At 39.8% G+C, this 21,645-nt stretch overlaps 1 protein-coding gene across 5 annotated transcripts in view; it reads right to left on the reverse strand.

Moving 5' to 3' along the window:
- Positions 1 to 14,359, reverse strand: part of EFR3A (EFR3 homolog A) — an 87,548-nt gene extending 73,189 nt beyond the window's left edge. For 3 of the 5 annotated variants that reach the window (XM_082312229.1, XM_082312230.1, XM_082312226.1), the window contains exon 1: positions 1,156 to 1,235. In XM_082312229.1, the coding sequence (XP_082168355.1) occupies positions 1,156 to 1,168 (13 nt within the window). In that variant the 5' untranslated portion in view covers positions 1,169 to 1,235. Of the gene's footprint in view, positions 1 to 1,155; positions 1,236 to 9,119; positions 9,174 to 11,712; positions 11,776 to 14,315 lie in introns of those variants that run through there. The other 2 variants (XM_082312227.1, XM_082312228.1) reach the window with 2 other exon arrangements.
- Positions 14,360 to 21,645: the final 7,286 nt, after the last annotated feature.

Here is a 21,645-nt window from a genome sequence, read left to right on the forward strand (position 1 = left end):
TTGTTGGGGATTTTGCACATCTTTACAAGAGACTAATTCTTACTGCCATGTTTCTAGTTTAGAAAAATAATTCAACATTTGAAAGAAGTCAAAGTTCTTAAACACCAAATACCAGTACTTCAGTAGTGTTCATTTCATGAGTTCGGTTATTCGCACATGTAAATTATCAAAGGCTAGACAGTTCTTTACCTACAATGAAACCTTTTTCCTCTGAATTTAAAGCATGCAAGTCAGACTACTGCAATATTCACTCTACACAAATACATTTACTGATTTAAACTTCTGTTCAAGAAAACAGAAAGCACTCCATAAATAGATTTAACTAATTTGCTTTTTATATTTTTTACTTAGTCAAATCAAGATGTTTCCGAGTTTACGAATGACTTGCTAGTCTTAAGACTCTTAAATATACCTATGCAAGACAAGGATTCTATAATTGTTTTAAGTTTTGAAATGTAAACAATTATGACACGTCCTTTATGTTAGAAAATTTCTCACTGACCTCTACATGGGTACCAAAAGGCTTGTATTCTTTGAGCCAGCTGGTTTACCAGTAAGATCCATAGGTCATTCCCTTGCACACATCAGCTACAAACAGAATTTGCTAGCATACTTCATAGACACCAACTCCAGAACATGGAATCAAGCAGAACTTTGGCTGTTCAGCTAAGCACCTTCAAAACAGAAAAATCTGGAACTGTTCACCTTTGGACATGAGCATTAGCTGAAATCTACAAGTCAGTAGATTAGGAAGAGTCTCATTCGTCTACCTACCCCAACTTTCTACTCATTCCTGTCTAATTTCTGCATGAATTAATCCTGAATGATGTAAATTTCTAGAAATGAAACAGCACTCTTTGAAAGCCAAGAGTCATGTACACAGCTAACTTCCATCTTCAGTAATACACAAGGCTCTTGATGCTCTAGAGAGCCACTGGGGATCCTAGCGGTCGATGATGGGAAAGAAAGTCCATATACCATGTAAAGGGAAGGCCAAAATGTTTTTGAAAGCAGTTTACCCTGGTCTTTCCACAGAAACATGCATTTAATCACAGAATAGAAGACATATCCCCCCTCCCAAAAATCAATTTTTCTTTGTTGTCATGCATAAAAGAATAGGACACTTGCATGCATAATCAGCATGAGCCTTCTTACCCTTTCGTCCCATGATTGAGAAATCAACAGCAATGCTGCATGTGAAGGTTAATCGACTGATAGGAAAATCAGTTGCAAAGCGATTTCTGTAAATAACAACAATAGGTGTATTTTAATAAAACCTTAAAAACCGATTAAGCTACATTTTAACATTTGGTGAACTGTCCATGTATAGTTTAAAAGCACATAAATGCTTTGATGGGGACAGAATTAAGTTCATCTCTAAAGCATTTGATTTCTTATGTTATATGCCCAGATTGCGTGCACATAAATGACAACAGCTGAAAAAATAAATTCTTCAGGTTTTGACAAGGAATGGATGAAACAAAATTGTTCCTTTCTTGGCTATACTGAAGTGTGTTCCAAAACAAATGGAAGGAATGAAAGGAGGAACGATGTTAATGATGTTACCAGACATTATTTGCAATGTGTTAATACGAGTGATTTTTACTTTCTATGGAACTGCTCCTGAACATTAACTTTCTCAAACGGGGTTAGGATGATGTGCACATAGAGAGAATTAACAGCTAACAGAAAACAACAAAATGATCACTTGTTCAAAATTAACAAGTCAAAGAAATCCATGCAGATTCATTAAAGAACATGGAAGCAACCACTGCTCTGGCACACAAAGTTGCTTAGGGTATCAGGAGCAAAATAAACAGATGTACAAAGAGCTACAGTTTTCCAGCTACAAGTTCCTGGGGGTTTTTTCTTAGCTAAATTAAAGGATATATTTAGAGAAGTTACTACTTTTACTTTTCAGTGTAGAAAAGACAATCACCTAAAAATCAGCTGAAAAAAATCCGTATCTAAGTGTATACAAATTGAAAGCATATATTGTATATTATTATGTAAAGAATCCATTATATATTTTGTGACCATAATATCATAATAGTTACAGATATTCTGAAATGCAGTTATTTTCCTCTACCAGCATAGGTCTAGCAAATGGCAAACTGCTGAAGGAAGCCCAGACCATGACATACCCTTGGGAGCTGTTTTTCTGTTTTTCAAGTTCCTGTATTGGTTAGGTCAGTAGTTGAAAGATGGATTTGATACAATGCTGCTCGTGTTTCTCATCCTCTAAGGAACCAGAATCAAGCAGCGGACAATGATTTGAGATACTCCCCCATGTAATTCTTCTATTACAGCCGAAATATGAAAATTTTCATAGAATCATAGGATGGTTTGGGTTGGAAAGGACCTTAAAGATCATCTAGTTCCAAACTCCCTGTCACAGGCAGAGACACCTTCCACTAGACCAGGTTGCTCAAGGCCCCATCCAACCTGGCCTTCAACACTTCCAGGGATGGGGCATCCACAGCTTCTCTGGGCAACCTGGCCCAGCGCCTCACCACTCTCATAGTGAAGAATTTCTTCCTTATATCTAATCTAAATTTACCCTTTGCCAGGGCAAACACTGAACATTTGATTGTACTTTTATGTGAATTAGAAATCTAATTAGAAAATGTAGAACTGCTACTGCCAAATTACTAATGCAATTCCCTTTTTTTATTGGCCACAGAACACGACATTTCTGTCCCACACTTTCAATCCTTCTACAGTGAAAGCTCTAAAAGCTGTGCCTATGTTAGGATTGTCAATCACTTCAAAAAATACAAAGGCAGCCTCCATGGAACACCCGGTTTTGTGCCTGTGTGCATCAACACAGGCATGAACTGTTGCTCCAGAAGATTTAGGAGATGTTCAAGCAAAACTGGCCAGTCCACTTAGATGGGCTTGGGAGGAGAGGAACTAAAACCAGACAGTTTGGCTGCCAACTAGCCAGGCAGCAATCTCCTATGTCTGTAATTGAACTGTTCCTTAATCTTACTGGGTAGTTTCACTGTCACCCTAGATGTGCTCAGAGGATCAGGTCCATCTTTCACGGACAGCAAATGAAAAACTGGTGTTGGCCAGAAAGGTGGCTGGACACTCTTCTGATGTCCTCACTAAAACAAAAAATTCTTGTATTCCACAACTACATTTGCTACCCATTACATAACACATAAGGAAGCTCAAAGAGATCAACACATGCATATTCATAGACTACAGCTGTTTGCTCTGGTTTGAAATTGAATTAGGAAAACGGTTGTTTGAAACAACAGCACTGCAATTATGCTAAGGGCTTTATTGACTTTTATTGAATAGTAGATACCACACGGTTTATGTAATAATGTCATAAAAGACGCCTGCTTTAAAACACATCAGCTCTCTTCAAACAAACCTCAATCCCAACACTGTATTTATTCCATGATCTGAGCTTTGTAAGCCTACTCCATATTCACACAGGTTTCTAACACAATAAACACGGAGGAAAACATTTTTAAAACCCTCGGGGAATCACAGAATGGTTTGGGTTGGAAGGGACCTTAAAGACATCTGGTTCCAACCCCCCTGCCGTGGGCAGGGACACCTTCCACTAGGCCAGCTTGCTCAAAGCCCCACCCAACCTGGCCTTCAACACTTCCAGGGATGGGGCATCCACAGCTTCTCTGGGCAACCTCTTCAGTGCCTCACCACCCTCGTAGAGAAGAACTTCTTCCTCGTATCTAATCCAAATCTACCCTCTGCCAGTTTAAAGCCATTACTCCTATGCTGTTGTAAAAAGTCCTTCTCTAACTTTCTTGAAGGCCCCCTTCAGCTGCTATTGGTAGGTTGCTATAAGGTCTCCCCGCAGCCTTCTCTTCTCCACGCTGAACAACCCCAACTCTCTCAGCCTGTCCCACAGGAGAGGTGCTCCAGCCCTCTGATCATCTTCGTGCTCCTCTTCTGGACGCGCTCCAACAGGTTCACATCCTTTTTATGCTGGGGGCCCTAGAGCTGGATGCAGTACCCCAGGTGGGGTCTCACCAGCGTGGAGCAGAGGGGCAGAATCACCTCCCTCGACCTGCTGGCCACGCTTCTTTTGACGCAGCCCAGGATACGGCTGGCCTTCTGGGCTGCAAGCGCACATTGCCTGGTCATGTTGAGTTTCTCATCAACTGACACCCCCACGTCCTTCTCCTCAGGGCTGCTCTCAATCCATTCTCCGCCCAGCCTGTATTTGTGCTTGGGATTTCCCCGACCCATGTGCCCCGACCCTTGCACTTGGCCTCGTTGAACTTCCTGAGTTTCACATGGGCATACCTCTCCAGCCTGGAATTTTATAGGATTATAATGTATTTATTTTAACACGATTCTAAGTAGTCAACAATACTGTCAGAAAACTAATAGGGTTTCTACTGCCTATAAAATAAATTAAAGCAATTATGAAAAATGCTTCATTAAGTGGAAGGTCCCATTTAGGGTTTTAAAGTATCAAGGGTACATAAGAAACATACTACAGATGAGGAAAAAAGAATGTTATATAGAAAAGAGTGGAGAAAGTTATTAATTAGAATTATGGCTTAATTTTCCCTAAAAATATTAGATTGCTTAGTCCACGAAATATTTATATAGACAGATTGAGGAATACATCTCCAACCACCATGAGTATTTTAGAACTGTGTTTCATAGGGAAATAAATCTTCCCTTCTCATTAACAATCTTGTTGTTACTTACTTATGTACAGAATAAAAACTAGAATGGCAAAAGACAAATAAGTGAACTTCTCAATATTGTTGTGAGGGAAGAAACCCAGAATGAGGAGATTATCTGCCTCTTAAAATGCATTAAGAACATTTAAATACGAGTTAAGAATTCACTCATTTCAAAGTCCATTTCTAGTGCTGTTTTCCTTCCTACACTTGGCAAGGAAGCTCTATTCAAAAAGAAAATCATAATTTTAAAAGTTTGTTGTTTTTTTTTTTTAGTTTGGAGGGGAGGGGTGGGTTGGTTGTTTGTTTAAAGACCATGAAGCAACTTAACTGAAAGCAGTAACATCCAAGAAAAAAGACAATCACTATTCAATTGTTCTATTTACTTTCCTCTCACACAAACTAGGGAAGCCATCAGTACACACCAACTGCAGACTAGTTGTCTCAGCAAAGACAACTGGCAAAGAGCCACATGGTGTTTGGAAAGCTGAGGAAACAAAATGTTACATAGTTTAACGAGAAGCAATCAATGCATTGAGCATACTTGGAGAAGCATTCTGAAATTACCAAAACAGTCACTTCACTGTAACCAAGAACAGGCCAAATCATGGAAGATTTTCCACATAACTGATACACGCATCTCTTAAATCAGAGTGGTTTCTTTCTAACCGGCAAGTATTTGACAGAATAGCATATGGGATGTCCATATTACTAAATTTCACAGCAGTAATTCAAGGGAAGAATGTGGGAAAATTACATTTGTCAAAATCCTTATTTTTATTTATTTGCTCTCTTAATTTGCATGTTACAGTCAAGTCATACAAGGGTCTGCTAATCAGCAGCTAAAATCAGTTTAACATAACAATTAACAAAACTTTGAAAAGCAAAGATATAATTAAGTATGTTGCTGGAATAAGTAAGAACAAGGGAAAAGAATAAGAAAAAAGAAAAAAACCAAGAAAATCACACACATACCTACCACAAGTAAAATACATTCTTACAGTCAGCAGGTGTTCTCATCTGTATCACACTTAATTTTTCTAGTCCAAGCAATTTCATTTTAGTACAAAATCTGCCTTTAAGTTAAATATTTAATTGAAATCAGGGAATACAGCCAGTAAGTAGGTTAGCTGTTTCTGAAAAAACTCATTATCTACCAAACTGTGTTTCAAGCATCGGATTAAGTGTGAATATCTGGAACATAACGTCCAAAAAGAAAAGAGCCTTAAACAAATGTTTTGATGTATGATTTAGCTATGTTTTTTTTCCTTAACAGAAGCATTTGTAACATTTCATTCCAAATGCAGCCAACAAAAAAACCTACCAAAACCACCCATGTTCCATAAGAGAAGTATGTTAAATGAAATCATCTGCACAAATTATTGGATAGGGGAATTGAGAACAAACTTGCGACAAACGTAAAACACATACTGCCCGTACTGCAAAGGCTATCCGGTTTCAAGTTCTTTGGTTTTGTTTTTAAATAAAAGGACTAATCTTCTAATCCACGGTTTCTTTGTGATAAGGCACAGCTAAATCAGTTAATAAAATAGCTGTGGCTCTAATCAATGTACTCCTACTGTGTTAAAATAGCAGTGAGAAAACACATTTGCTTTCTCAACATTTCAGAACTTGCATTTCAACTTCAGATGAAGACATCACGTTTGCGAGCATAGCTTGCATCAGTGCCCATTTTATTTGCACAAGAAGAGCTATACATAAAGTTAGAGCTACAAAGACTACAGGGAAAAGCAATGCTTTGGCAAGGTTGCTACAAGTTATATAGCATTACACCTCCATGACAGACTAGATGTCAATACAGATGCCATGCCATGGCTAGTCAAAACCAAGCACTTTTACATCTTAAGATTAAGAGAGCAGATTGAAAATTTTCTACTTATGGGCTATTACTGTACTGAGACTAAAACCTTAACATTATTTCGTTAAGGACTCAATGCAGCACTATATCCCCATATTCTTAAATGGGATCACTAAACAGCAACATAAATAGACAATTCGATAATCCAATATGTAACAAGCAACTACTGCAGAGACCAGCACACATGACCGAGATGAGGTTAAATGAGAAGAACATCACCTTTGGTTATCTGCCGAAGTTCATCTCTCTCCCTCTCAATACCACATCCCAGTTCTGACTATGTGCCTATTTTTTGGACAGTTAATATTGAGGGAGATAAAAAGTATATTGTCCTGTGAATATTGATCTACAGTAACTTCAAGACTGACTTCTAAAGCGTCTCTAGGAACAGCTAAAGTCCCCAGAAAGACTTGCCCAGTCTTTCCAGAATACCAGTATCTTGGCCTCTCCTGACCTTCCAAACTACCACTTTTAGACCTACACATTCCCTAACTACTCTATTGCAAAAAAGGGGTAAAAATATTACCAGGAACTGATAGGGAGACTCAGGAAAGCAAGCAGGACTACACCGAAAGAGGGAATTGGTCAGGATGACCTGAGAACTCCATCAAACATTCCTTTTAACTAGCTATTATTATTCTACTTCGTTTATAAAGAACTCGTTCTAGCATGACAGAAAACATTTTTTGGAAATATTTCACTCTAACAGCCTTTCCCACATTTTATTCCAAAAGATGCTCAACACACTTGTTGATGTGTGGGATGAGAGAACTCCATGTGGGGAAAAAAAAAAAAAAAGAAAAAAAATCTCAGCCTTTACAAACAACTGAGTTTTTCAGATTTCAAGGACAAATACTTTAAGATTTCAAAGTAACACTAAATAGTAGCAATCTGTTTCATCAATATGCTCTGACAAGAGTCCTGTGGAATCTCTAAAGAAGCCTAAATTAGCAGGCAGAAGCTTCCCCTTTCACATGCAACAAAGCTGAAGTCTTGAAGGCTGTCTCTGTGCACATTGATAAAAAGTACAACTAGCCACAAAGTGATGCTGTGATTAGAATCTAATCACAGCTCTTCATCACCACAATTTTTGGAAGGAAAATATTAAGATAGTACTGTTATTTCATAGGATTTGCAATGCACATGCATCTGTTAGGTTACCTTTCCTTCACCCACACACTTAAAAAACTCATCAAATATACACAGAAGAGAAATAAATGGCTGCGTAGTTCTGAATGTCTCACTACAGATAAACATTGCAACCAGTTGCTTCGGTCTCCTTTAAGTTCCATCTGACTCTGTAGTAATGCAGACTCGACATGCATCAGGGTAAACAGTGATAATAATGACCCTGAACATAAGCATACATGGTTTAGAAAAAAAGAAAAATCTTATTTTCCAGTTTAATTGTTTAAAAAAACCACACACTCCTTCACAGCAAAAGCGAGTACCATGATAGAGGCCTTAATAGTACTAAACACTGCAATCGCAACACAGCAGCAGTTCACTGTATTACCAAAGTTGAACCACAGTACTGTCGGAACAATTTATGCCAGCTGCTTCTCATGTAAATATACAATATAATACATACATATTTGCCACTATTTTGTTACAAAACCTCATGTCTATGGAGAGAAATAATTTGAACTATATACCACAACAGCAAAAAACACCTAAATACTTACAGTAAGGTATTTTACATAACAGTTGTTCAAACAACACAACAAAGAATCACTGTAAGATGTTTTTAGTACCCAGTAGTCACAGCTTATTACAAATTTAAAGTTACTGCAAAAAAAATAAAATGCTCAAACATTTCCTCATGACATTTGTGAAATTCATTATGAACCCATAATTAAAGTGCACTCAATATGATTGGTACTGTAACTTTATGAAGACTTCTTTGTCCTCTGGATAAAGCAGTCTGCTTTAAAGACTGATGTTAGGAATTTTACTAGAGACCATGCAGGATTTTTCTAAATAAAAAACAGAAAAATTGAAAAAAAATTTAGTTGGAATTAATACTATTAAAACACATTTTGTAACTTGAGCCTTTCTGTTAGGGCAATTTGCTACTCTGCAAGGTAAATAATAATTTGATTCTTAGAAACATCTGCCTAAAAAATCTCATTTAACTTTGAATGTTAAAAATTTTGTCTTATCACTTTATATCCTAAATAGTAATTCTATCTTCTATAAACAATATTTGTAATTTTCCAAAGATAGGATTATAGCTATATTGGAATATCCTTTTATTTTCTGAATAAAACTATTTCAGAACATACTTGAAATCACAAAATTCACCAATGTTAAACTGTGAACTTCTCATCAGACAGGAAAATGCAGAGCCCATTCTAGGTTCCTTTGAAAAATATATGGAGATTTACAAAGGCAGAGGCTGGATAACATTGAGACCTTAAATATCTTAAAAATGACAGCAACTACCATAATTTGGGTTTTTTTGCCATTTTAATTTTGGTAGAATTTTTAACCCCCAAAGAAAATATCGTAATAGTAAACACCCTTAAATAATGTCTTAACATACTTAAGGTAACAATACTTACTGCCAGGCATTGTTAATCAGGAATCTGTCTTCAGTTTTGCAAAAATATAATAAGCTACAAAGAAAACAAAAAATTAAGTCAAGACAATAGCTTTAGACAATTTACATCCAAATATGCATAGAAACTTACGCAGAATGAGCCAAAGTCACATTCTTCAGCTCAAATATCAGAGGCTGTTACCACAGAAACCCAGATATCATTTTATCTGACCAGACTATATGTAGGTTTTGCCAGTTCTTGAAATTTAGTCATTCTGTTCGTGCATTTGATGCCTGAGTAAATATTTTTCTCTTTATTTAATGGGATGACCTTTCCAACTGCCACTGTTTATGATGCTAAATGGTGTACACCCTTACAGGATACTTCCACTCCAAATGTAAATCACAGCACTTCTCCATTACCGTATCTGTGAAAGGTTTCTGTTCTATACAAAGAAAAATGATGCTGAAAAATCTATGTGGCACTATCTAGGACATTTTTCTCCCAGTATCAAAAAAGACAGATTTCAGATCAGAGCTCAAACTAGTATAAACAATAGCCGCCCAAAGGATTTTTGATGCAATTAGATATCTTCATACAATTAACTCAACTGAAGCTACAACAATCTATTTTGGGGATAAAAATAGCCTAATCTAGCATTTAATTAATTAGCATTAAAAAGCAAATCATTTGAAGATTTTTCTATATTAAAGCAGCAGATTTGGATTTTGCTAACTGCCAAATGCAACCTCCCTGCAAATGTAGCTTTTCACAAATAAGAAAAAAAATCTCAGCTAAAGAGATTGAGTGTTGCTGTTTTCAAAGATAAAACAAAACAAACAAAAAAAAAGTATTCAACTAATAGTTGTTTATATACGCACACAAAAAACGTGTAATTCCAGACACTGATAATGTGATAATAAACATTTTATTTGGTCACAACGTATGTTTTAATGATCATGCACTAAAGCAAAGTTCATAGTTGCTAAAAATAAACTTTTTTTCTCATTGTATATCTATTTCAGTCAAAGGTTCCAATTTGCTAATAGCAACTGTGACTAAAAATAGTGCTTCAAAGTAATTTATTTAAAATATCCTATCCTGTTAGAAGGTTGTATGTCCCTCTCTGAGGACAGAGTCAGAAGCAGCATAATTTTATAAAATGAAACATGTGCTGTGGACTGTGATGTTCAACAGACACACGGAAAAGTGAAATCTCTAATTTAGAGTGTAGTTAAGAATTTAGCTGAGAGATTACAGAAGACAGCTTTACTGACATATTAGAACATAAAAATGCAAAAAGCCTGATGAGAGGTTCAAGGGAGTCAAGTGTCAGACTCAGAGTGCTCTACTGACCAACACTAGCAATCAGGAATTCAATACATTTTGCTAGAACATGACCATGGTTGCTGCTAGCAAAGTCAACTAACTTTTGAAGGTATTAATGCAGAAATTACTAGAAAAGTTGTATAAGCAACCAAGACAAGTGTTCAAACGGAAGATTTTTGGTTCTGTTTTTAAATAACTCCCTGGATTTCTCATCATTTTATGGTCTGTAACAGGACCAAAAATTCAGTATGGAGGTAGCCTGGCTTCTACATGCAGAACAGACTACACAATTTCCTATTCATAAAGTGTTCAATCACTGGCTCGGTAGGCCTAGGGCAAAGTTTAGTCCACAGATGCTGATATCTGTTACAGCAGAAAAGAACTAAAATAAAATAAGAAGCTTCCCCCCATGAGTCTGCTCTGCTGTTTGTCACTGAATTAAATTTTACATATCAAGGGGGTGGGGGGAAGCAAAACAGAATTTGATGAAGTAGAACTTGGCTACAATTAAAAGAGAGATATGGCAAACCATGAGATATAATTGAGTTTCCTAAATAGTCTAACACTTACTGTTTAACATATTCTGTGCCATTTTGTGATATTTGACAGATCACCAGGTGCAAGTTAAGGATGTTATATATCTATACAATGTCTCTTGCACGAAAGCAACTGACTCCTAGATATTAAAGAGGTAAATAAGAGTCATGTCTACTTTTCTGTGGAGGACTAAAAGTTATTTTGTTTTCCTAAGGATATAATAATAATACTGATTCTGAACACAATTATAATCAAAGTGCAATGCTAGTGAATGTACCTTAAAAGGCAGATCAACACTTGTATGACACATACAAGTCATTTTTCTTAACAAAAATTTTCAGTTTAGTTTTAAGGAGATTCTACACAATTTGGCTAGGATAAGGAAATCCAAGGTCAATTCATTGTTCTATCAGATTCAAGCAGCACTAACATAGGAATAAAAATACACTTTGTTTGACTTATTGGTTCTAATCATCTTCTTCCTCCACTTCTGTGTGGATTTTTTTTCACAATCACTTACATGTGATTTTTTTTTATTAGCTAATCTGGGATCTGAAATTAAAGGATAGCTTATAAGCAGAAATTATTTCTTATTATCACAAGATTCCATAAATGGCACTGAAAGCCAAACAGAAGAGCAGATATCTTTTTCCTGTCTGCCCTAAAACAACAGTTCTCTGTAAAACATCTAAAATGGAAGAAAGCATATATCCTTGTGCTACAGGTAAAGAAACAGAAGTCAGCATACCTGAGGTTTTGTATTTTCTTTTAACTAGTCCACCGTTATGTTATTCTATTATGTAACACTATAAATGATTAACTTGATTTTGAGTATTCAAAATGAAATTGCCAGCTGGGCACCTATCCATTCTTCCAAATTAAGCCAAAGAAGAGTACAGGTTTAAGCATCTCTGACAGGCAGGAAATCCAACCTGGGCAGGCATGAACTGAAAAATTAAAAATACACTGCACATTAAGTTTTTACATCATTTGGTACCCCACTCATATTTCCTATTTGAAAAATTAATCAATGCCTTTAGTTTTGAAGGTAGGCAAATGGCCAGTGCAATGCAAGATTAATAAGTCACATGCTCATTCCTAAATATAGACAGTTAGGCTCCAACTACAATTCCCAGAATCCAAAAAATGCCATAAGATGGACTTACATAGCACAGTGCAGTTCTGTGGAAGTACCTGACTTTATTTTGAATTAGCTTTCTAAGGTAGAGAAGCAATGCCACACGTGAGCCTGGCTGTATTAATGAGGCTACCCTGTTCTCTCACCCAAGAGAGTTTAGCTAAACAGGAACATCTAAAAGGACATTTGTCCTGCCTCACCTTAGAGAATTCAGCCTTGAGCAGATGGTGTTTGGACAAGAAAAACCCTGCACATTAAATAAGTGTTCCTTAGCAACCCTTCTCACCATCTCAAAGGCTAGTTTAACCCAATATCCATTTTGTTGGCAAAATTAAAAGCAATGTTCCTGTGCCTAGGTACATATGTTGCCAGTGGTGGATTAAAAATCCACCAGATAAATAGTTTTTGCTCTCTTCCAACTATAGAAAACATGATTTGCTTTTACTTAAAAAAAATGAAATCTCGTCAAAGTTGTTTACAAATAACACAGTAATTTTACAAGAATTACTTCATTACAGAGTTAGGCTGGACAGTTAAAAGTCACTGATACCAACCAAAGGTGTTTCTAACCTGCATATTTTACAATTTAGATTTCACAATTAGAAGTGAAATCCCCCTTCGTTATATTTGAAGTTCAATTGCCAAGTCTGATTAGTATTCTAACACCTCCTTCCACTTGCATGTAATATAAAATTTGTTTATTATTCTCTCCTGCACAAGTTTAGATCAGAAGCAGAGAGAAGTTACTGTTTATCATTAACTGCAAATATTTTCATAACAGGATGCCAAACTTAAACATTTAATTGTAAAACAGTTGTTTAATTACAAACTGTATTCTAATTCCCATTTTTGTGAGTTTTTTCCTGAATCAGAAATTTTTAGCAGCATTTTTTTGGACAAATATTAAAAGTGTTACTAAAAGGTTTACATAAAACTTATGTGTAAGCCTTTACACGTGTCAGGGCACTATAATCAAGATTTAAACCCCAAACGACCAATTTCTCAAGGAAATTTTACCACATGTTTAAGAGCATCCAAACACTGAGTCTTCCAGCAAGAAGCGCTGAATACTAAAGTTACTCAAGAACACATTTCAAATTATTTTGAATGCGTTACAAAGCCTTCAGGAAGTAGATTGCTTATATCTTCCCAAAGCCTTGGCTGTTACTTTGGTTTTAGTTTACCTACTGGATTTGCACAGCAAGCATCTGATGTAGCTTTACAAAGCATAACATCTGGGTTAGCGAACTGGATTTCGATATAGGAATTAAAACTCTGGTTTTAAGTTACAGGCTTTTCCCCAAGTTCGCCAACAGAGCACAGAGATCTCTCAATCTATGCCAGGATCTTTTCTTCCTACTATCTCAGCTCAAAGTACCGTGGGATACCTCCCTAGATGCATTCGGCTTAACGAAGGGGAGAAGTTGTACTATAATTAGTTCTCAGTAACAGGATTTGTGAACTTACACCTCAATTACCTAAAGTATGGTTCCGTGCTGCACAATTAAAGTAAAAGACGAAGCTATTTAAGAAAGCTCACAGTGTAGCCCTTTTGTAAATTTGCAGTGTGTTCGGTTAATGCTTAGCAAGACCTCGCTGTGTTATGGTCCATTTGAAGAAAACCACCTTAGGGAAACCCCACAGCCACAGTCCTCCACCGTGCTTCGCTGCTTTCAGACTGATACCAGAGGGATGTCTGACCACATCAGGCACGACCGACAACAAGGTTTTGACTTATGATCGCCTCACGGAAGGCCTCTACCTCCGGGGAAGCGTCACGCAGGCACCACTCAGCGGTGGCAGGACCTCAAGCCCTCTCCTGGGAAAGGCAGGGGGGTCCCGCTCGCTGCCACAGGCCCCCCGGGACAGCCTCTGCGGCGAGCAGCCCACCCGGACGGACGGCGGGGAGCCCGCCCGCCGGGAACCGGGCTCAGCAGCGCCCACAGGGGCGCCTCGAGCCGGGCTCCGGGCTGAGGCGATCTCCTGACGTCCTTCCTCGCCCCCCGCCGCCAGTCGCCCCCGCCGCCCGGAGGGGTCCCGCCGCGGCAGCTCGGCCCCAGCCTCCCGCCGCCCCCCCGCAGCCTCTCCTCAGCTCCCGCCCGTCTGGCGCGGCCTCCTCGCTCCCGGGGAAGGGAGCGGAAGGCCGGGAAAAGGAGATGGCTGCGAAGGTGAAGGCAACGAAAGGGACCTCCTCCTGGCTGCCCCGCACTCACCTCAGCCACCTCTCCGACTCCGTTTAACAGCCGCCATCTTCCCCACCACCCCCCCCCATTAAGTTGCTTTGGGCGCAATGCACGCCGGGAGCTGTAGTTCTGTGAGGAGCCGTGCCCTGTCCTTCCTCCGCACATTCCTCCCCACACACAAGCGACGACAGGGGGGTCACGACGGAGGAAGGAGCAGCCCGGACACGGCTCGGCGGCCCGGGGGCAAGCGGCCGCTCAGGCAGGGCGGAGCGTGGCCGGGGCGGGCGGAGGGCGCCGCGGGCGGACACAACTCCCAGCGCCCTTTGCGGCGCAGCCTCGCCGGCGCCTGGCGACAGAGGGGCGGGGCATCTCGCCCCGCCCGCCCCGCCCCACTCACCCCGGCCCCGCCCCGCCCCCCCGGGCCCCGCCCCCGCCCCGCCGGCGCCTTCCCGCCCTCGCTGGGTCACGTGCCCAGCGCCCCGCCGTGAGCGGGAAGGGGGCGGCCATGGCGGCAGCGGCGTCTCCGCGCTGCGGGGCGGGGGCCGCCGCTCCGGGAGGCCGGGCACCCGCTCAGGTTGCCCGCATGAGCTGAGGCCCTGAGGGGGAGGCTCTGTCCGAGGGAGATTCGGCTGCGCAGCCGCTAAAACCTTCGTGTTCCTGTGGTGGTGGTGGCCCTGGCGGGTGATGCGTGTGAGGAAAGGAGGTGCTCTCTGTGAAGGACAGTAGGATGCCTGAGAGGGAGAGGGCATTTCTTCTTTTTTTAAACAATACGAAGTCAGAGTTGGACCCAAAAACAGTGTGTTGGCAGAAGATTTTTGGCGTGGCTGTGTGTTTCTGCCATTATTGGTCAGAACTGGACAACAGGAGGGAGCTGCGGTGGTGCTTGGCTCCGGTTACCCAGGGACTGAAGGAAGGGACCAGGCTGGACAAGCTGTGCCTGTGGCTTGGCTGAGGCCCCTGTTCAACGGTGTACAGACAGTTGTGAATAACCCACATGGAAATCACATGAAACAGCTACTGATCCAAGGCAGCATAATCCATTCTCCTTGAAATAATAGTGCCAGCTTCAAAATCTGATGTTTTTGATGCCTGATTTTCTAGACAGGCAAGGGGAAATATGAAAAGTTTGTTTCCTGTGGTAGATAGTTCCTTCTGAAGGAAGACGTGCCGATCCAGCTGTCAAGTTAGGTGGATGAGTCTTCAGGTATTCTCCACATTTGATTTTATGTATTGCACTGACTTCAGGTCTGCTTATGTTAATTCTAGTGAAAAACTAGCATTTCATTTTCTTATACTTCGTGAATCTATTTTCCTTCCTTTCACCAATAGTAGAAACAGGATCAGTGTTTCTGACTTATGGTCCTTGAAAATAATCCCTAAAAATGTGAAACTGGGGAAGTGAGATGTCTCCATGTCTCAGTTTTCAGCAGTATCCAAAACATATGTTAATTTGGGAAAATTGGCAAGACTATCACATGTGGGTGCAACTGAGGGAGTTAAAATAAAGTCCTTCTTATTTGTTTATATGATTTCTGAAATACAGCTTATGGTTTTGAACTCTTGGGGCCAAACATAATGAAAATAATAACAAAAAATGAACAGCCTGCCTTCGATAGATATGCATATTGAGTCACTGCCTATAAAGCATAACCTGTTAAGATTAGAGTGCAATTTATTAATGTTTCAGCCAACGGTCAGCACTGAGATATTCTGTATAGCCACATTTGTCCTTTGTCCTTGAAGTATAGCTGGTGATAATAATCCTAGTTCTTCTCTGAAATGTAGAAGAAAGTTTTAATAAACTTTTAATCAGCCAAAAATACGAATGAATTATCATGGTCTCAACTCAAATCATCATGTCAGATGCACCTTTAGTTCAGAGATCGTTCTTCTGACCATCAGCTATAGGCAGCCTTCTCTCTTTATTGAAGTGTTTCATTCAAGCTATTTGTCTCATTTTTTTATTAGCTGAGCATAAGGGTGTGCAGGCTCCAACGTACTCGTCTTGCCATATGGTTTCAGGAAAATGCTGGCAAATACCGCAGCTGCTACTTCTCACTGGTTGCCTGAATGAGACAAGCAGCAAGCCAGGTTGGTGTTCATTCAGCCACTACTCACAGATTTAAATGTAACACTGTGAGTAACATGTCCTGATTTCTCTATTTTTCTTTTGGTTTAAGAGACACTAGAACACTTTAAAACCAAAGTTTCAGTTGTTCAATGTTACAGCTTCTGTGTCTGTGATGAATACCTTTTATTCTTTATTATGGATAGAGGACAGCCCTGAGGAGAAGGACGTGGGGGTGTCGGTTGATGAGAAACTCAACATGACCCGGCAATGTGCGCTTGCAGCCCAGAAGGCCAGCCGTATCCTGGGCTGCGTCAAAAGAAGCGTGGCCAGCAGGTCGAGGGAGGTGATTCTCCCCCTCTGCTCCACGCTGGTGAGACCCCACCTGGGGTACTGCATCCAGCTCTGGGGCCCCCAGCATAAAAAGGACGTGAACCTGTTGGAGCGCGTCCAGAGGAGGAGCACGAAGATGATTAGAGGGCTGGAGCACCTCTCCTGTGGGACAGGCTGAGAGAGTTGGGGGTTGTTCAGCGTGGAGAAGAGAAGGCTGCGGGGAAACCTTATAGCAACCTACCAATAGCAGCTGAAGGAGGCCTACGAGAAAGTTAGAGAAGGACTTTTTACAAGGGCATGTAGTGATAGGACAAGGGGTAATGGCTTTAAACTGGCAGAGGGTAGATTTAGATTAGGTACGGGGAAGAAGTTCTTCTCTGCGAGGGTGGTGAGGCACTGAAGGGGTTGCCCAGAGAAGCTGTGGATGCCCCATCCCTGGAAGTGTTGAAGGCCAGGTTGGGTGGGGCTTTGAGCAAGCTGGCCTAGTGGAAGGTGTCCCTGCCCACGGCAGTGGGGTTGGAACCAGATGTCTTTAAGGTCCCTTCCAACCCAAACCATTCTGTGATTCCCTGAGGGTTTTAAAAATGTTTTCCTCCGTGTTTATTGTGTTAGAAACCTGTGTGAATATGGAGTAGGCTTACAAAGCTCAGATCATGGAATAAATACAGTGTTGGGATTGAGGTTTGTTTGAAGAGAGCTGATGTGTTTTAAAGCAGGCGTCTTTTATGACATTATTACATAAACCGTGTGGTATCTACTATTCAATAAAAGTCAATAAAGCCCTTAGCATAATTGCAGTGCTGTTGTTTCAAACAACCGTTTTCCTAATTCAATTTCAAACCAGAGCAAACAGCTGTAGTCTATGAATATGCATGTGTTGATCTCTTTGAGCTTCCTTATGTGTTATGTAATGGGTAGCAAATGTAGTTGTGGAATACAAGAATTTTTTGTTTTAGTGAGGACATCAGAAGAGTGTCCAGCCACCTTTCTGGCCAACACCAGTTTTTCATTTGCTGTCCGTGAAAGATGGACCTGATCCTCTGAGCACATCTAGGGTGACAGTGAAACTACCCAGTAAGATTAAGGAACAGTTCAATTACAGACATAGGAGATTGCTGCCTGGCTAATTGGCAGCCAAACTGTCTGGTTTTAGTTCCTCTCCTCCCAAGCCCATCTAAGTGGACTGGCCAGTTTTGCTTGAACATCTCCTAAATCTTCTGGAGCAACAGTTCATGCCTGTGTTGATGCACACAGGCACAAAACCGGGTGTTCCATGGAGGCTGCCTTTGTATTTTTTGAAGTGATTGACAATCCTAACATAGGCACAGCTTTTAGAGCTTTCACTGTAGAAGGATTGAAAGTGTGGGACAGAAATGTCGTGTTCTGTGGCCAATAAAAAAAGGGAATTGCATTAGTAATTTGGCAGTAGCAGTTCTACATTTTCTAATTAGATTACTAATCCACATAAAAGTACAATCAAATGTTCAGTGTCTGCAGCAAAAAGTACCTTTGTTTGAAATGCTAGTGGAGGTTCAAAAGGGTAACAGGAATGATTAGTTAGCCTTAGATGGTCTAAGAGTATGAGCTCTTTTCAAGGCATTTTAAAGAAAAAGAGAAAAAGAAGTAAAAAATCCCAAAGGAATTAGTGTACCCCAACAACAGTATAATGCAGGAATGGTAGAAAGTTGATGTTACTTTCATACCTGTGTAGAAAAGATACAGTTAAGTTTAAAATGTTGTAGATAGAGAAAAATAGATAAGGAAATGTACAGTACTCATCAACAGAAATGAGTAAAGGCTGGACTGGTGAGGGATTTACAGCTGCTCACAACCGTGTTGTAAAAATCCATTCTAGCAATTCATTTTGGCTTTCTATAGTGAGAAAACAGTAGTTTTCATAGCAATGACTCCATGGCTTGCTCAGCCACCAGTAAAGAAAACCATTCACAGGCATTTCATTGAAACATTTTTTATCTATATGATCAGTTGCCAATTAAATAATCATTTTGTTAATACTTATTTGGTGGCATATTTTTCCAACCTCATATTTTTATGATTGATTCTATAAATGGGTGGTAATTACATTATTTTATGACCATCCAAATGTAGTTAATGGTAGAAGATGTTTCTACCAAGCATAGTAAGACTGCAGAGATCAGATTCTCAGGGCCTGCATTAAGACATTTACTCAGTCATTGTTCATTTTGGCAGGAGGCACAGTGGATGCAAACGGACGATATTAACCAGCCCTGAAAGCAGAGCAGAGAGCTCAGGCCAATTCAGCCCCTCAAATCATCCAGTAGTTCCTGGTAGATATCTTTTTTTCCCCCCAGTCTCTTCTCAGGCAAGAGTTCTCAGTGACAGCTGTGCTCACTAGGAAGACAGCTGTCAGGGGGACAGCAAAAATAGATTGGAATGATTACATTTTTTAGAAATTCTCAGAAAGTGCTGAGCAGCCACTGTCAGAAAAGTTAGTGTCTTGCAGATGTCTCGGAGCAGGAATCTTAAAATTGCATCCAAAATCTCCAAATACTTTTCAAAGCTATGGCCATGTATAGTTGGAGAATAAATTCCACATCTAAATTGAAGATGTTAATATTGCAGAATCCTCGTGTGTAGGAGAAGTTCTCCTATGATGTATATATACACACGTATGCATCTCAAGGCAAATAATAGTTTATAATATAAATGATTCACAGATGCTTTATTCTTAAGTCATTAATTGTCCTAAAGTCAAAGGGACTTTGCAACAAGTTTATTCAAACAGAGAAGGGGACATTCTTATTCCATTGGATTACATACTTTTCATCCTTTCCTCTGGCATCAGGAGTGTCTGCGGTTGTAATTTTTCTGGCCGATTGGAGCAATTTTGATAGATTTTATTTTTAGGGTTGGTAGTTTTCTATAAAGTAAATGGGCTTATAATACCATATTTAAATGAGCTCTGTGTTACTAAAATTTAACTTACTTGTTCAGCTGGGGGCAGAAGGGGAATGAAGTACAGAACTTTCACCAATACAGGGTGGGTGGCAATGTGATGTCTCAGATACTGTGTCAAAACTCAGATTTCCTGAAGTGTTGTCTGTAAAGAGAGCTGGCTGTGTGTATGGGTCCCAGTTGATCACAGTACAGTTTTTCATACTCCAAATCAGTGACATTATGTATTAGTCAGGTTCCCAAACCATTCCACTGAGCTGCTGATGTACCTGTGCATATTCTATATATCTTCACTTGAAGCGTTCTTCTTCCCTCTGCTATATAATCGGAGAGTAATGTCAAAACTTTTGATTACCATAACGTCCAAAAATAGAATCTAATTACTCTCTTCCATTTTCAGTCTCAGCTAGATTTTTTTTTGAGAATCAATTAAAATCCTCTAGAAAAGAATGAATGTGCTCCAGTTTTGCTGCAAAGAGTATTTATTCTGTGTCATTTAAAGTACTGATAACAAATAATGCACGGTATGTTCTGTGCAATTTAGTTTTGTTTCTTTTTCCTTGGTTTCTAAGGCTTTTGCAATCACACTGGTCAGTCCCTAATAACTTGGGAACCAACAGGCCAATTTCAGCCACAGACAGACACCAATAGAAGTCTCACAGGTAAAACGGTTCTGGAAGTTTCATGAAAATCTGTAAAAGTTAGGCAAAGCGAACTGAATTAGTGACCTCACTTAGAGAAAAAAGCATCACACTAACTCAACAGGTTTTTAGGCTGCTCAGGCATGCTGTGCTTACGAGCTACAGATACAACCAGCAACAGTCAGCACAGCTACCGCACCAAGTACTTCCTTCTTTCCAGATGGTAGTGAGGGAATGTGGGAGGGCTACTAAAAGTATTAGGGGATGAATGAGGTCACGATGAAAACAAGAGAGGAGTTGGGATTAGTGTAGTGGAGGTACAGGTATGTGCAACACAAACCCATGGGAAATCAGGTTTCACTAGTTCCACTCATCACAGAGAAAAAATTATGCTTTTCCTGTTCATAACTTTTGGAGAAAGACATTTTACATCCATTAAAATAACCAAATAAGTTTCTAAAAGGCCTGTGGGTGACAGCCTCCGCTGAGAAAAAAAAAGACTTAATTTCCTATCACAGTGGGCCAGATTCTCAGCTTGTGTGAACTGGCAGGATTAATCTGAAATGAATTGAGTTGTGCTGACTTAATGCCAATTGGCCTACTGTTTTAGGATGTTAAAAATACTTGCAAGCAAATACAGAAAATAAACAAAAAAATTAGACAGGAATACGTTTTGGGAAAATGGGCATAAAATTACAATATGAAAAGCTATTACGTTGTAACAGAAAATGGTAGGGAGGTAAAATATTAACTGTTTTAAAATAGTATCAGAACTAAGTAGAAGATTCATCCCCTTTTATCGCAAAACATTTCTCAGTTTTCTTTACCCTTTTACAGAAAGTAGTATCAGTTTGGCAAGAAGACCTGGTCTGGGATAAAAGCCTGAAGCATGGCTACGAGGAGGAGACTGGGACTGTGAGGAGGAGTCGGTGGCATGGTGAAAGATGGAGTGGCATTAGGAGGCAAGAGCCTGGGAATCAGTCTTGGTTGAAATGCACAGGGTCGTCTATGCTCACTACAGCATCTCCTTTCCTGTGCTAGAAACAAGCTCTAAGGCACAGGAATCCCACCGCCCCTCTGCTGTTAGCTGATCTTTGTAAGAAGTACTGGTTAACTGGAAATACTGGGATTAGAGGTAGCTAACAAATGACTTGGATCAACTCACATAATTTGATTTCTTTAAAAAATAAATCCCCCTCCCCCCGCAGGTAAGTGCAGAACTTTTTGTTCAGCTAGTTTATAGCGTTTTAACCCTTTCTGTCTTTTTAGGTCAATTTTGAAGTAATCCTATATGGAGCAAAGCCCCCAGTAGATTTCATTTTGAAAATAACAATATAGATGCAACAATTTTTTTCTGTTTTTTCCAGTCATAATGATTTGG

The sequence above is a fragment of the Platalea leucorodia genome (genome assembly GCF_965183815.1).
Source record: "Platalea leucorodia genome assembly, chromosome: 1".
Lineage (NCBI taxonomy): Eukaryota > Metazoa > Chordata > Aves > Pelecaniformes > Threskiornithidae > Platalea > Platalea leucorodia.